General features: G+C 54.8%; 1 protein-coding gene across 2 annotated transcripts in view; it reads left to right on the top strand.

Annotated features, from left to right (window-relative positions):
- WARS1 (tryptophanyl-tRNA synthetase 1) overlaps positions 1 to 12,811 on the top strand; it is a 32,371-nt gene extending 19,560 nt beyond the window's left edge. For both annotated transcript variants that reach the window (XM_081228173.1, XM_081228172.1), the window contains exons 5-11: positions 335 to 454; positions 1,158 to 1,340; positions 6,220 to 6,320; positions 8,258 to 8,370; positions 8,583 to 8,756; positions 10,788 to 10,928; positions 12,099 to 12,811. In XM_081228173.1, the coding sequence (XP_081084299.1) occupies positions 335 to 454; positions 1,158 to 1,340; positions 6,220 to 6,320; positions 8,258 to 8,370; positions 8,583 to 8,756; positions 10,788 to 10,928; positions 12,099 to 12,260 (994 nt within the window). In that variant the 3' untranslated portion in view covers positions 12,261 to 12,811. The remainder of the gene's footprint in view (positions 1 to 334; positions 455 to 1,157; positions 1,341 to 6,219; positions 6,321 to 8,257; positions 8,371 to 8,582; positions 8,757 to 10,787; positions 10,929 to 12,098) is intronic.
- The last annotated feature ends 1,107 nt before the right edge of the window (positions 12,812 to 13,918 follow it).

Raw genomic sequence — 13,918 nt, 5'->3', positions numbered from 1 at the left:
CTGGGTGGTGTTGGCCTGGTGTCACTCCCAGGAAAGTGTGTGAAGCAGGCAGTATGTGGACATCGATACTTGGAGGAATTCCAAGAGAGATCCAGTGGCTGATCAACATTTAAATACGTTATTCCCAACCTGCATGTCTTACACTTTTAAAACAATCACAGGAGAACCAGTTCACAAGAAGTTTCCTGTCGTTTTTACAGCATAAGCGCCAAGGATAACAAGCCCTAGTGATTATCCGGGTTGTTTTGTCTGTTTATCGTTTCCAAATGAGCATTCACACCACGATTTTTTTCTCAGAACATCACACTATTTTCTTTTCTCCTTTTTCCTTTAGAGACATGCATCAAATTCTTGATGCCTATGAAAATAAGAAACCATTTTATCTGTATACGGGCAGGGGCCCCTCTTCTGAAGCAATGCACGTAGGTCACCTCATCCCGTTTATCTTCACAAAGTAAGTATTGCGTCGTATGACTGTTCTCACTTGTATTAGTGAATCAGAAATGTTAGTCACATTACTGATCGAGTATGGTGTATAAAATTATTTTGTTATTTTGAAATTCTTTTGAACCATGGAGAGACTAAATCAGCAGTATATCTGCCAATCATAGATAATAAATATATTATTTTGCCAAAAAAAAAAAGAAATGTTGGTCAGAAACCTTGTCTAGAACTGACAAGACAGTACCAGTTCACGTCTGCTTGAACAACCAAGGTCTTGGGGAGTTGCTGCCTTTGTGGCTTCTCTTCACCCTGTTCCTGGTGTCGCTTTAGCGGGATGTGGGTGGTGGAGAGAGCACTGCTTTGGAGTCAGTGGACCTGCGTCCTCCTCTTCCCCTGTCCATGTGACCGTAGAAGAGTTACTTCTCTGGGCCTTAGTTTCCACATCTGCCAGAGGGAGTGATAATACCTACCCGCTACAGTTCTCGTAAGGCTTCAAAATAAAGTGTGCAGGGAAGCCAGCGCAGAGCTGACGTGGTAATAAACAGTGGTCGCCCTTATTAACAGGAGTCAAATTCACAGTGTGATCAGAGCGTGTGATTTTGTGGGCAGGGACGTTTTGACATACATTGTGAGCAGGAACCATGTTTTCAGAGGCACGGGGGCGTTCTTCTGCAGGGAGATGAGATGACGGCCTTCCTCCCGCCGTCTCTTAGGTGGCTGCAGGATGTGTTCAACGTGCCCTTGGTCATCCAGATGACCGACGACGAGAAGTACCTGTGGAAGGACCTGACCCTGGACCAGGCCTACGGCTACGCTGTGGAGAACGCCAAGGACATCATCGCCTGCGGCTTTGACATCAAGAAGACCTTCATCTTCTCTGACCTTGACTACATGGGGTAAGGAGAGAACGCCCGGCTGCCTTTTAAATAAGTAGATGCAGATTGTAGAGAAGTCATCACGGCCACGGCTGCAGCTGAAACACTGGAAGCATCTCGAGGTCTGGAAGACGTTTTTCTTCCCTTATTAAATGTTATGGTCTAGTTTATTGGTCTATTGACAAATACGATTTCCATCCTCAGCTTGTGACAGCTGTGCATCTGTGTCGTAGTTTCTCTTCACGGATGGTCAGTTGTGCCAGTTTGGGTGTCTTTCTCTTTCTCAGTGTTCCTTTTTCCCTACAGAGAAAAGACTCACTGGTGACACAGTTTCCTCACAGTCTAGTTAAACCGGACACTTAATAGTCCAAAAGATTTCCTTCTGGAAGTCCTCAAACTGTAACTTCTGCGGTTTTGAACTTCATTCCAGACAGCTACCAAAAAGTGTGTTAGAAAAGTAAGACTCTGTCCACCGTCCCACGAAGAATGCTCTTCAGGTCACCAAGTAGGGCATGAGCCCCTAGATGTGGTGCTCCCTGCGCGGCTCTGGCCATCCATGGGGGATGGTGATTGAGGGCCCAACTTGCTGGTGGACTGTGGCCGCTGTTAGGAGATTCATTAGAGGCCCACACAGGGTGTAATGGAAACACCAAAGGGCTGCGTGAGCAGTAAGGGCAGAGGACCTTGCTGATTAACATTGCCCCAGAAGGGTCCCTTTTGTAACTACTGAAATCTAAGGGGTAGCTTCACAGCCATTGAGAGAAATACATGCCTTGGTATGAAATCTGACCTTTCTAGCAGCCAGTAAATGAATGAATTTTCTAATTTTACCTATTACATATTTTTAATCACTCTCTTGTGGGCACAGAGGCATTGTGGGGTCCATGAAGAAACATGACCTTCCAAGGGAGGAAAATAGACCTGGGTTCGAGTCCCAGGTCTCCTCTGTTCAGGGTCTGTGAGTCAACAAGTCTGGTCCATGAAATAGGGTTAGATGCGACCTTAGCTGTCGCCGTTATTATCATTTTCATGACACTTGGTTTTATTTCTCTCCCCCTATTCCTTAAAAGAACCTGATTCAACTGCTTGACCCCATAGACACACCACGGGCTCTGCTGCTCTTTTTAGGACAAGGCAGTGCTGGCATCACACAGTCACCGGCCTCCTTTTGTGCAGCCTCTTCCCACCCACCGTGGCCCCTCTCGGCCTCTCGGCCCCCACCATCCAGCGCTCTTTCTAAAAGGCAGGTGTGGCTCAGTCCCCTGCTCACAGCTTTCCTGGTTCTCCATCATCATCAGGATAAAGTTCTCGCTTTCTCCTTTGCACACCAGCCCCTTGTGATTTGGCCTGTGTTCCTCTCTGGTCACCGCACCCTCCAGCTAGACAGAACAATTAGCTGTTCCACACCCTCGCCTTTGTCCCTGCTCTTCTCTGCCCTGACCCCGGGAGTCCCAGCTCCGCGGATTCCTATGCTGTCTTCCAAACACGTGGTCAAGCACCGCCTCCTCCTGGGAGCTGTCCCTCCTGCAGCCAGATTTAGGTGCCTCTCTCTGGTCTGCCTGTGCCCCGGGCCCCCCTCTGGTGCAGTGTGAGGGGCTGTCCTCTTGCACTAGACCAGTAAAGCAGCGGTCACGGGGTGCTCGCTGTGGCAGGTGCCCCCCAAGGCCCCGAGAACACAGCACTGAGCAAAACAAAGTCCCCCGTTGTGGTGCTGAGACGTTGGTGGGACAGAGACAGACGCCTCTGACGAGTCCGTGGGAATGTCGGGCGGGGGGTGAACTTCTGAACGGCCGCGTGAGGGGACCGCCACGGCCCACCATGCTCTCAGCTCGTCCGGAGAGAACGTGGCATCTGTGGCGACTGGTGGCCACCCTGTCTTTCTGGTACCTGCAGCTTCAGTTCTGATGCCTTTGCTCCCTGAGAACTTCCTTCTTCTTTATGAACGTGGAGTAAAGATGAAAACCCAGACGAAGGGCCTGTCCTAGCTCTTCTTAGGTATTTTAGGTTGAACCTAAAGTTAGGAGGGACATTTAAATGTTAAAGTCTGTTTTCAAGTGTCTTTTTCCCTTTAAGAGTTTCTTCTAAACACTCAAGCACTTTGCTTTTTTTCTTGAAGATGAACTCAAAATCTAAGTCTCTGACTTCATAAAGCTCCTTCCCCAGCCAATCTTCCTTACGAACAAGAAACACAGCAAAGCGTCCTCCACCCTCTCGGGGGGCTCCGTGGGGGAAGGAGCTGGTGCTGGGGCTGAGGCTTCCCGCCACCCTGTCCTCCCACACGTTTGGGCCCAGAGGGGCCTTCCTGCCAGGACCCCCGAGGGGTGGAAGGACACTGCTCCGGGAATCTGAAAGCCAGTGCTCCAGACCCAGCTCTGTTCCGGGTTTGGTTCGGTTCCTGTGGGCAAGTCCTTCAGTTCTCTGAGCCCCCGTCTTCCTGTGCAGTGGGGGGTTCGTACTAGTGAGGGGTAGTCCAGCCAAGGGGTTCCGAGTGCCCTGCCTGGGCTCGCGCCCTGACCGCCACCTCCTGTGTGACTCGGGCAGCGAGTGTTGGACAGGTGTTTATTGAGCATCTACTGCATGTCAGACTGATGCCGGGGGTTCAGCAGCCAAGTATCCAGCCGGTCCGTCAGGTTCTCTCTAACGGGAGTTAACAGGTAGTAAACCAGGTGAGAAGGAGTGTTGTGAGGACAAAGGAAGAGCAGAAGGACAGGATGGTTAGCTCAGTGGTTAGGATGGTTAGGACAGGATGGTTAGCTCAGTGGACGGGAGCACCTGCGCTGCCAGTTCATGAGGACTGACCACTGAATCGCTGCGTGTGGAGTGCTTCCAGCAGAGCCTGGCCCTGGTGAGCGCTCAGCGTCACTCTTGAAAATCTCTTCCAACTTAGAACCCCGTCGCTCACCTGCCTGCCTGCGTGAGGAAATCCAGGCCACGTTCTCCAAGCTACGTGATTGTGAAGGGCAGGTGTTCTCGGGGGCAAACTGGTGCCCAGCCCTCGTTTACAGGATGCAGCCGGGTCTGTTCCTGGTCCCCAAGGTGAAGCCTCGGGGTGTGTCACGCCGCCTCGGCACAGGGGCGAGCCCGGGGGACAGACTTCCCTGGGGGGTTGGCGGGGTGTGGCCACGCTCTCTGTGCAGCCAGAAGGCGACCCGGCCTCCAAGAACGGTCAAGGCGGTCTTCTTCAGGAGTACTGCTTCTGACACTAGGGGTGCTGTAGACTTTCCCTCCTTGTGGGGCTTGGAGGCCATCTTATGCAGCACGACCCCAGACAGAAGAGGATGGGCCTACCGGCTGATCTGCCCAGGGGACTAGCATGGACGGTCGCCTCAACCCCAGGGTGCAGGGAGTTCTTGTCCATCCCCCCCTGGTGGTGGACAGCCCTGGTCCTCGCCAGGCGTAGGCAGCATGAGGCCTGCTGCTACCCCCCAGGAGACCCCTGGCACGGGAGGGCGCTCCCGTTCCGGCAGGGTGAGCGAGCGGGCATCTCTCCCGGTGGCTATCCCGCTCTGCTCTCTGGGGTGTTCAGTATACGTCAGGGGGTGTCGGGTGGGGGGGAACCTGTGCTGGCAGTGCTTTGCTTGCCGCCGTTGCTCCTGGCACGCCCTCCGCAGCACTGTTCCCACCCTGGCCGGTGCCCCACGCTGCCCTTGCTCCCTGTCTGAGTGGGACTCTGCTCAACTCAAACAGACCCTGCTGCGGTGGCCTTGGCCACCCAGGCAGCCGGCATCCCTGCACTTCTGACGCTCGCCCCCTGCCTGCCCAGAGGCGTTCGGTGGCCCTCCGTCAGGGCCAGAAGCCTTAAACTCTTCAAACACTGTGAGATGTGGTGAGAAAAGCACAGGCCTTGGGGCCAGACGAGCCTGGGTTTGGATCCCAGGTCCTAGAGTCACTAGGTCTGTGACCATAACCTCTCTGAGCCTCTGGGAAAGTGGAGGCGAAGCTGCCGCCTCACAGGGGAGCTGGGCAGTGGCCGGGTATCTCCCGCACTCAGCACAGCTCCTGCCCCCGATAGTAAACGGCAGCTTTCCTGCCTTTTCCCTTTTTATCTTTCTGGTGCCTGACACACAATAGGGCCTGGAGGAGAAGCTACTGAATATGGTGTCAAAAGGTGCAGTGTAAGAAGCCCCTCTGGGTTCAGCCTAGTTCCTTCTAATAGAATGGCTGCCACAGATCCAGGCCTCGTATTCACACCCCTCACTACCCAGGAGAGTTCGCCCTGTCCAGACAGCCTGGCTGCCCCACGATGGAGGGCACAGTGGTGGCCGGGTGCAGGGAGGACCAGCTGCACTGAGACAGACCCTCCTTCCTGGGCCCGTCAGTTGCTATCCGGACACTCCATCCAGCAACCAGTTGCAAATACCCTTGAACAATGAGGAGGTTAGCTCACGTATAACTCACAGTCGGCCCTCCACAGCCTCGGTGCCCCACATCCGTGGATTCAACAAGCCAAGACCACGTAGCACTGCATTGTTAACTATTGAAAAGTACCATGTGTAAGTGGACCCGCGTTGTTCCAGGGTCAACGGTAATCTCCCACGAGAAAGCACACAGTCCGTCTCAACAGAAAAGCTGCACTGGGGCCCCCAAACTTAAAGCCCCATATGCTCAGCCAGTGACCCTGGCAGAATTTAAATATCTCATGTTAGCCGCTGCGTTAACCACTGAATCCGGTGTGTTCTTGCCTTATTTGCTTTTCAGCTTCATGTTGATTTCCTTCCACAGGTAGAGGTGTGTTTGCCTCGCCTGCCGCAGGCATCTTTGCGTACAGGGGCCGTCACAGCGCCTTCCTCCCCAGTGTGTCCCGGCCTGTGTCTGGCCTGCCATGTTGTACCATCTGCTGCTTTGCCCTCAGTGGACGCCACCCTCTGGGTCCGGGGTTTGATTCTGATTGTCTTTGCAGGATGAGCCCAGGCTTCTACAAGAACGTGGTGAAGATACAGAAGCACGTCACCTTCAACCAAGTGAAAGGCATTTTCGGCTTCACTGACAGTGACTGCATCGGTAAGGAGCCACTGCTGCCCGCGGTCCCCGCCCAGCTGCCCTCAGAAAGGAGCCGAGCTCAGCAGGAGGCAGGTTGATGCGCTTGGTGCCTGCCCGGGGCTGAGCTCTCTCTGAGATGGTAGCATTTGCAGTTTGTCTCTTTAAATAGGTGGGTTTTCCCTGGAACAGCAAGAGCGGGTGTGATGCATTTGGCCCCTTTTCTGGGCCATGTGGAGCTATCCCTCGGGACACCCTCCCTCCCTCTCCTTAGTCATCCGGTTTAAGGTTTAGAAGGAAGAGAAGGGTATGGATGGCTTCTGTTCTCTGCCTGCTCCTGGGACCCCAGTCAGCGTGGGAGGCCTTGGTGGGGGCCCAGGGGCTGCAGGAGGGCCTGCTCTATGGCCGGAATCTGCCGTCTTTGTCTCCCTGGACCTCAGCTTCCCCACCTGCAAAAGGAGGGTCCTGACCGGAGGCCCTAGGAAGCCCACCCTGCCTGCCCTCCCTCGCTCTCCTTCCAGGCTTGTCCCCAGCGGATAGGCCCCCTTTGCCCACGTTTACGCCCCTTTCCCTCTATCTCCCTCCATGCCCCTTTCAGATGCATTGGCTTTCTCTCCTTTGAGACCCTTAGCTCCTTGAGCAGAGAATCAATCCTGAGACTAGTGGCTGGGTCTCCGGACCCCCTCCCCTTTATTTTGGGTGCACGGCCCCAGGCCTAGCAGCTGCCAACCTGGGTAGCTCCCAGGATGTGCCTGCAGGCGCTCTGTGCCGGGTGTGCCTGCTGGGAGGGAGCACATTCCAGAGCCCACTGTGAGGGGAGGGCCTGTAAGGAAGAGTGCAGAGAGAAATGCGCCGAGGCCTTATTGGGAGGCTTTTCACATCAGCAGAACCCTTTGATGTTTAGGTCAGATCCATTCCTTACAACTGGGGCATAAACCCTGTGCTTTTGAAAGGGCTTTTTAACCCTGGGAATCCTGGCATCGAGTGGAGCGGCGTCTCCCTGAAGGCTGCCCAAGCGAGCAGGGAGAAGCAGGCATGACAAGGAGCTGCATCCACTTTGCTGCCAGGAGACCTGGGCTCGGACCCTGGCTCAGCCACTTACTGACTGCGCACTAGTCTCGGGAAACCACACAGGCAGTCTGAGCCTGGTGTCCACGTGCACAAAACGGGGACCACAGTGACACCTTCTCCATAGAATCGTGGGGCGTAGACGAGCCCAGGGAAGGCCCTGAGCCGGAGCCGGGTATGCTCAGTGCTGTAAACGGGGTGCTGGTGCCAATGGCAGCTGCCACATGGACACCCAGAGGCAGAAAGGAACCCAGAAATGAGGTGTGTCTCCGCAGAGGGGAGAAAACAGCTGCCGGGAAAGAGCATCACAGAGACAGCATTTCAGGGCTGGAGCCACGTGGGCTATCTGGGAAATGCCTGAGCAGCGCAGAGGGATAGACTGGCCCAGCTCCACTTATCAAGGGTCACACCAAGATCCATGCCCTTTGACCCCAGAGTTCCGCTTCTGCAGGTCTAAGCAAATAGCAGTAGCAGTGTTAACAACAGCAGCATCCAAAATATTGAGAACAGTTTTATGTACCAAGATGTCATCATTTATAATAATTAAAGCTGAGGAACAACCCAGACGCCCAGTGGGTACAGAATGGCTGACTCTCTAGGGTACCTGTATGGGATAGAGTGTGGGTAAATGTTACAAAGCGGAACCTGTAAAGAACAGACCAGAGGAGAATCACAACTGAAACGCAGAGTGTGAAAGGGAGAGAAAATGGGTGAAAAGAGACACAAACTGGGACTATAGGGGTTTTTTTCTTCCTTCTACTCTTCTGTAGTTGTCAGGTTTTCTTTAATGACTGTTACCTTTCCAGTGGGGAAAAAGCGGATTTTTGTTCCCCCTTTTGCAGCTCCAGCCGGAAGCGGTCTCGGGTATAAAGATGTTTTTTCCTCCCTTCCAGGGAAGATCAGTTTTCCTGCCATCCAGGCCGCTCCCTCCTTCAGCAACTCGTTCCCCCAGATCTTCCGAGACCGGACAGACGTCCAGTGCCTCATCCCGTGTGCCATCGACCAGGTCAGGAGGCAGCGCCAGGGTTGTGTCATCCTGGGTGTTGCAGGAGGTTCTTGGCCCTCTTTGGTGGGAAGGGAGGGTCTAAAAGGTGTTGCGGGGCGGAGCTGATTCTTTGAACTCACCGGAAGCTCGGGGGTTGCTGTGAGGCCCGCTCGGGGGTTGCTCACGGGCTAGCAGCTGGCCCACTTCTCCCACTGTCCCCTCCCTCCCCACAGGACCCATACTTCAGGATGACCAGAGACGTGGCCCCCAGGATTGGCTACCCTAAGCCAGCCCTGCTGCACTCGACCTTCTTCCCCGCCCTGCAGGGGGCGCAGACCAAGATGAGCGCCAGCGACCCCAACTCCTCCATCTTCCTCACGGACACGGCCAAGCAGATCAAGACCAAGGTGAGCGCTGCCCGGGGTGCGGGCAGCCTCTGCGCAGGGCCACCCCACGGGGAGACACACACGCGTGGTGCTGCTCTGTCCTTTGGCCTCCACTGCCACGGGGGCCCGGAATGCCAGGGTCCAGGCAGCCTGTCCCCGTTCCCAGATAACAGGGGGATTTTCTTATTTGTGTCTTTTCATGTGGGCAAGACTTTGGAATTTTTTTCTTTTTTTTTCTTCTCTGATTCCCTCACCAACGCTGTTCGGGAAGCAAAATCACGGCAATTTTCTTTAGTTACAGTTAAACAATAGAAAAAATGTAGTGTATTTCTGGGCATCAGCCCTATTCCAGGAGCTGGGCCAGGTGCTTTCTTTACATTTCTCGGTTTTAATTCTAACTGGGAGATAGTGGTGTGTTCCCTTTAAAGACAAGAAGGACGAGGCCCAGAGCGGATGACCAGCTTGACCAGGTTTCCACCGGAAACCAGGAGACGCCCTCCCGGCCCACGAGCTGCCGTTACCAAGCTGGCTGCTGGGGTCATGAGCACCCTGTGGGGCAGGACAGGGTCAGGCCAGGCCCTTGTTCCCAATCCCCAAGCCCACCTTCAACTCCAGAAGCAGAATCTCCACGCCAGCCAGGAGAGGGGGCATCCGCTCCAGGCCCCTCCCACAAAAAACAACAGCAGAGTGCTGGGGACACGGCAGCTTGGCTGCGTGATCACCTGCCATGTGCTCACCTGTGCGAGCTCACTGAGTCCTGACAGCCACCCCGGGGTCTGCGTCCATTCCGTAAGCAAGGAAGTAGGGCTCAGAGGGGTCCGGCAGCTTCCCTACGTTCACACAGCTGGGAAGCAGTGGGGCAGGGCCATAACCCGGGTCCCGCACGGCTTGGGCCCTCGGGTGGCCTGGAGGCAGGAGCCCTGGGTCGTCTGGGCCCCGCCACTTACCTGCCATTGGTGAGTGACCATGGCTGTCCAGGTGTCACTGTCAAGTGGGAGCAGCTGTACAGAACTGCAGACTAGGGGCAGGGCTTCCATGAGATCACACATAAAAGTGGTTGCACACTGTAGAGTGCCACCCAAATTTAAGATTTCAGTTCAAACGTGGATCGTTGGACCGCTCCTTTGTCATGCGGGCCAAAACGTGCCTCCCGCCTCCCTGGGACGTCACGCCCGGGGAGAGGTGGGAGCTTCCGCTGTCCCTCAGAGCCGCTGGCACTCCCACCAGAAAGTCCAGCTTTCTCTGGCCTCACTCGTGGCCGCCAGCCTCTGCCCCCGATGTTAGTCTGCGATTCTGGATGATCCCGTTAGGAATCTGCCCCGGAGCCCTGCTGGGAGGCTTACCAAACGTCTCCACTGAGACTGTCGACGCACCCTTTTCCGGAAGAAAATGAGGGTGACGTTTGGACTTGATAGGTTTCTCAAATAGTCCTTGAAAGAACGTTGAAGGAACTTTGTCTCCCCTTTTTGGCTTTTCTTCTCTTACCTCTTGACCCTGATTTCTCTAAGATTATCTTCAATCCTACAAACCATTTTGTTAGTTTCTGAGTCTTTCTTTCTTCAGCTTCTCGAAGTGCCTGTCTTTAGCGGGGGCACCGCCTGCGGGCCCTGTCCACCTCGGCGCTCCTCACGGGTTCTGCCCTCCCGGGAGCCCTGTCCTGTGCCTCGCGTCCTCCCGTCCACGGTGGGGGGCGGGGGGGTGCTGTGCTCTCCTGTCCGCCGCCCAGAGCACGCCCTTCCCTGGTCGTCCCTTTTGCTCTGAAGGTGGCTCATATCTGTCCTCTTACTGAACCCGAGGACACTTTAGGACATTTTCCCCAAATTTCAGCACAGGTGGTGCTTTGGCTTTCCCGATTCTATTCTGTGTCTCTGGGGAGTGGGGGGGTCAGAGCTCATCTGCCCTCCGGTCCCCCCTTCTCTGCAGTGAGCCCCGCGGTGGCCCGTCCCGGGCTCCGTGGGAAAGAGCAGTCCGAGGGCTCCCCGCACTGCTTGGGCCGGCTTCCACGCACAGGGCGGTGGCCCAACGAGCATGTGTGTCCTCTCGCTGGCGCAGGTCAACAAGCACGCGTTCTCCGGAGGCAGAGACACCATCGAGGAGCACCGGAAGTTTGGGGGCAACTGCGACGTAGACGTGTCCTTCATGTACCTGACCTTCTTCCTGGAGAATGACGACAGGCTGGAGCAGATCAGGAAGGTGAGGCGGGGGCCCAGTGCCCACACGGGACCTGGAAGGCCTGGCAGCCACGCTGGGGACAGCCAGCGTCCCTGGTGCCTGAGGGGCAGGTGCTCAGCTGAGACCAGACTAGAGTTGAGTAGGTCGGTCGTGTTCTGACCACGTGCCCAGAAACCTCATGAACAGATAGTTCCCAAAAGAGAAAATACAAACCGCTAGCGAATAGCCCCACAGAAAGGTTTAATCCCCCTAGTCATCGAGAAATAGAAGTTAAATCAAGGCGCCTTCAATGTTGAAACAATTCCACTACCGATTTAGCGGGTTTGTGCCGTATTTGCACTGATTGTGATCCAGACGCTTTGGGGCTCACCCAGGTGAGTCGAGTGTTCCCAGCGTGCCTCTCAGCGGGCCAGAGAGCTCAGAGAGTGTTCCTAGCCCCTGCTTCGGGTTTTCCAATTCTTGGCATCTTTTCCAAGAAACTAATCCCGAATGAGAAAGAGCTCTCTATGCAAAGACGGTAAAAATGATAGTAGCAAAAAGTTCAGAAGAGACACCGTACAACAGAGGAAACCTTAACTGAGAAATTGTCAGGAGGGGTTATTACGCAGGTGTGAGGTTTACGATCACACAGGAGAATACGCCAGTGACAGTGATAAAAGGACACCAAGTTGGACGTGCAGTGAGATCCACTACGTTTAAATACAATGCACCAGAAAAAAGCTAAAAGACAACATGCCAGGATATTAGCAGTGGCCCTCAGCCTCTGGGCACTGGCTTTGCAGGGGATTTTTTTCTTTACTTTGCTGCTTCTTTGTGGTTTGGGTACCTCATTAAGTTCGTTCAGTAAGAACATGTTACCATCACAATCAGAAAATGAAAAAAGATTCGGCAGAGATTTTAGAGAAGCCAGTAAGGCTGAAGGGGGCAGCCACGGGTTCAGGGCTTGGAGTCCCCCAACCCCGCAGGAGGGTGGGCGAGGTGGGGTGGCGGGCCCCGTTGTTCCCCCCGCTGTGCCAGCCTGAGTCGCGGCTGCTCACCAGGGCCCAGAGTCATTTTAAGAAAGGCATGGTTTAAGGTTCTCATTTTTCTATGCCGCCCGTGTGCCAGGCTCTGCATGGGTGGTGCCCGGGCAAGGGTGGTACCCAGGGCGTGCGCAGCCGTTTCTCACATGGCCTGTCTCCTCCCGGGCAGGATTATACCAGCGGGGCCATGCTCACCGGCGAGCTCAAGAAGGAGCTCATAGAAGTTCTGCAGCCCTTGATCGCTGAGCACCAGGCCCGGCGCAAGGAGGTCACAGACGAGATAGTGAAAGAGTTCATGACTCCCCGGAAGCTGTCCTACGACTTTGAGTAACGCTCACTTTCTATACACTTACTAAGAGATGTAATTTACCAAGAATCCCAGCCCAGTCGAATCACCACTTCCCTTACGCTGTGTCACATGGTAATTACTGGCCTGGTGTCTATGAGCCCTCTGTGTGTATCAGTGCTGTTCCTTCTGCTGAATGTCATTCCCTGTCTCCTGTGAGCATAACCCTGTGGGGTGATTGGGTGCCGGGTAACACTGAGTGGTCACACAGACAAGTCCAGCGGGAGTCTCTCCCACAGAGCAGCCCCAAGGATGTGCAGCCTTGGGCTGGATGTCCACTGGCCAGCCTGTTCTGGTCCACAGGACAGCTCCTGTTTGAAAGCATCCTGCATCCAAACATACTCTTAAACGTGCTCTATCAAAGAATATGTAGTCTGTGTATGCATACCTGGAATCAAGATGTTATTACCATAAAACCAAAAAGAAGTGCTTCGAAAAGTTGATGTGGGGAAGCTTAATGGGCACAAGAGGCATTTCAGCACATGCCCCCAAAATAAAAAAGTGCTGGCCAAGAGCTTTGCTAAACATTTAACCAAGAGATCTCTCAGCTTGAAAGCTTCCTTGAACGTTTCTGAATATTGGCCAGAGTGGGCCAGTTTTTACTAAATTGAGTCTTTTGTGGGTGAAACTTCCCAGTTTACGTACTAAAGTCCAGACCATGCATGTACTGTACTCCAGAAATCATGCTGTTTTCCCTGAGCGTACTAATATTTTGTTTGCACCAAGTAATCCTAGACAGTCCATCCTGAGAACTGATGGCTGCTTTACTCTGATTGTGCCAGACGCTGAGGGGAGTCTGTTGCCTTTGCAGGTGCTTTTGTTTTGACACTTGACTGGCGTGGAAGTCTGTCTGCACAGAGCAGTGCCCTGCCTGTGCCCCAGACGGGTGGGCAAAGCTAGGCAGCATGCAGCAGCCCTCGAGGCCCTCGGCTGTGTGTCCATGGGAGGCCCGTTTAACCGAGCGCCCTGTGTAGTTTCAGAAAAGCAATGACCTGTCTCAGGGAAGCCCTGGGTCCAAGAGCCTGCCCTGGCTGGAGGTGCAGGGTCCACTCCTGGGTGCCCCGCTCTGGTCTCACTCGTGACAGATAAACTTCCTTTGGTCCCGCCTGTGTCACTGTGCTCCGTCTGGGGTTTGAGGGGTGAGCAGAGGCCTCACTCCAGCCCAGGGCCGTGCCGCGCCTGACCCTCCGCGGATGCCCTTGCTCCTGCACAGGTCATACCGGGATGCGTGTGGGATGGAAGCGCGGTCCCGGGAGCCCCACGGTGTGGAGGTGCAGGCTTCAGGAATCGGCTGAAAGCGGCCCCTTCCTGGCGCTCAGCGGTCTCCCCGTGCTGGTTTCCATCCTCCCTGGAGGTTCCCAGCAGCTGCTGGAGAATGCAAGCAGATGTCCTTGTTTCGCGGACAGCACGGGGCCGTCAGAGTGGCGCCATGTAGCGACAGGGCCCAGGCCAGGGGCCCAGCCGGAATGGGCTGCCTGCCCACCCTGTACTGCACGTGGGCAAACTGAGGCTCAGGAGAGGAATGTGACTTGTCCGAGGCCACACAGTGAGTTGTGACCAAATGTGCCCATCCCGTCTCGTGTGCTTGTCTCCTCGCACAGGCTGTTTTACACGTGGGGGCCCTGAGGTTTCCACCTGGGTGG

Source organism: Mesoplodon bidens, assembly GCF_964165515.1.
Source record: "Mesoplodon bidens genome assembly, chromosome: 3".
Taxonomy (NCBI): domain Eukaryota; kingdom Metazoa; phylum Chordata; class Mammalia; order Artiodactyla; family Ziphiidae; genus Mesoplodon; species Mesoplodon bidens.
Note: the sequence above shows the minus strand (reverse complement) of the source record. Positions and strands in the feature narration are given on the sequence as shown.